This window comes from Theropithecus gelada, chromosome 7a (assembly GCF_003255815.1).
Source record: "Theropithecus gelada isolate Dixy chromosome 7a, Tgel_1.0, whole genome shotgun sequence".
Taxonomy (NCBI): domain Eukaryota; kingdom Metazoa; phylum Chordata; class Mammalia; order Primates; family Cercopithecidae; genus Theropithecus; species Theropithecus gelada.
Genome location: NC_037674.1, coordinates 35771130 through 35773214, shown reverse-complemented (window position 1 = coordinate 35773214; position 2085 = coordinate 35771130). Strand labels below are relative to the sequence as shown.

The following is a 2085-nucleotide window of genomic DNA, read 5'->3' as shown; positions in this document are numbered from 1 at the left end:
TTTATTTTTTTTTTTTTTTTTTTTTTGAGACGGAGTCTGGCTCTGTCGCCCGGGCTGGAGTGCAGTGGCCGGATCTCAGCTCACTGCAAGCTCCGCCCCCCGGGTTTATGCCATTCTCCTGCCTCAGCCTCCCGAGTAGCTGGGACTACAGGCGCCCGCCGCCTCGCCCGGCTAGTTTTTTGTATTTTTTAGTAGAGACGGGGTTTCACCGTGTTCGCCAGGATGGTCTCGATCTCCTGACCTCGTGATCCGCCCGTCTCGGCCTCCCAAAGTGCTGGGATTACAGGCTTGAGCCACCGCGCCCGGCCCCCCTTCCAGTTTTTTCTTCCCCTTTTCTTATTTCTTTCTTGCTCTCCTCTTTCAGCCCTTCACTATTTCCCTTTTACTTGGGTTCTTGTCTTTTTCTCTTCCTTATACTTTAATTCCTTTTTTTTTTACTTCCCTCTTTCTTAATCTTTATCTCTTTCCCATTTTCTTTCCTTATCTTCCCTTTCTTATTGTCTTTCTTGTTTGTCTGTGTAATTTCTTCTCCCTGTTTACCACCTCAGACCTTCTTGTATTTTCTTTCCCTCCCTCCCTATTACTCACTTCTTCCTTTTTCTTGTCCTTCAGTTTAATTATTGCAAACACGGCACTCATAAGGCCTGTCATTCCCTTGATTTCTAATTTATATTTTCAACCTCTAATAAATTTAACACAGAGAGTAGTTTCCCCATTCACTTTTCTCCCCATCTACTCAGATCTGTCCACTTCTCTGATGGTTATTTGAAAGTTTAGTACTTTAAAAATGTGTCAGATTAAAACCTGTTTAGAAACAGCCAGGTAGCTGGAGATTAAAAATATAAGCTCATTTGCAAGGTGGTTAATACATGTATAAATACAACAGAGTTGACTGTATATAGGTATGTTGTAGTTACATTAAGCTATTCTGTTCTCTGCTTCATCTCTTAGGTTGGTGGAACAAGAATGCCTACACGCAGCCACAGGAATCCAGTTTCCATAGAAACCAAAAGCAGTTGCTTGCCTGCTCAGCAAGTTGAAACTGAAGGAGTGGCTCCACATAAAAGAAAAATAACTTGAGGACTGTACTATGGAAAATTAAATTTTAAAAAAAAGTTATAGCAATGTTTAATTTAGAAAAGTTTGAGGGGAAATAATCAGTAGGTAAGAGGAACATTTTTCCTGTAGTAGCTAGAGTGCCTTGAAAAAATGTGTTGGCTATGTGAGGAATGTTTCAACTAAAATGGAATGTTATGCTTTTCGCCCTTAAAGTTTAAGGAAGATCTTGATATGTTTTAACATTATCATGGCAGGGAAATATATAAAGAAGAAAAATATTTTTACATTAAACCTTTTCTAAAAATTGTAAATAGAAAAATAATTTGCTTTTTTATCAAGAACAACACTTAATCATTATGTATTGTGTTAGTTATATTGCCAGTCTGTTGAGACTGACTCAAAAAGTTAAATGTTGCCACTGCTGAAGACGATTATGAGCATCGGAAACCTTGTTTCTGACCCGTTTTGACAGTTTTTATATACTCCTTTAAAATGATGAATGTTGCAGGTTAATAAAGTTAATACCTTTAAAAACTTGGTGAAATTCCATTAAAGAAGCCAAAAATAAAAACTCCCTGCCTCTGAAAAGTCAGATTGCTATCTTCTTGTTTGGCAACCATCAGTTTGTTTAAAAAAAAAGAAAAAAATTTGATAGTGTAACATGTTTGATGACAAATGCCTCTATCTCTAGATTCAAGCTGAGTGTTGAAATACACTGCTGAAAGCAAAGAGATTGGCATGTTTTCCAGAAAAAAAGTCAGTGTCATTGCTCCAAATGACAAGGGTAATGTGGTAAAGCATAAGCCTTTTTTTTGTTTGTTTGTTTGTTTGTTTGTTTGTTTGAGACGGAGTCTCGCTCTGTTGCCCAGGCTGGAGTGCAGTGGCATGATCTCAGCTCACCACAACCTCCGCCTCCCAGGTTAAAGCGATTCTCCTGCCTCATCCTTCCGAGTAGCTGGGACTACAGGCACCCGCCATCCCTCTTGGCGAATTTTTTTTTTTTTTTTTTTTTTTTTTTTTTTTTTT

The 2085-nt window shown here is 38.5% G+C and overlaps 1 protein-coding gene across 3 annotated transcripts in view; it reads left to right on the top strand.

Moving 5' to 3' along the window:
- ICE2 (interactor of little elongation complex ELL subunit 2) overlaps positions 1-1715 on the top strand; it is a 57213-nt gene extending 55498 nt beyond the window's left edge. For all 3 annotated transcript variants that reach the window (XM_025389588.1, XM_025389586.1, XM_025389587.1), the window contains one exon: positions 952-1715. In XM_025389588.1, the coding sequence (XP_025245373.1) occupies positions 952-1080 (129 nt within the window). In that variant the 3' untranslated portion in view covers positions 1081-1715. The remainder of the gene's footprint in view (positions 1-951) is intronic.
- The last annotated feature ends 370 nt before the right edge of the window (positions 1716-2085 follow it).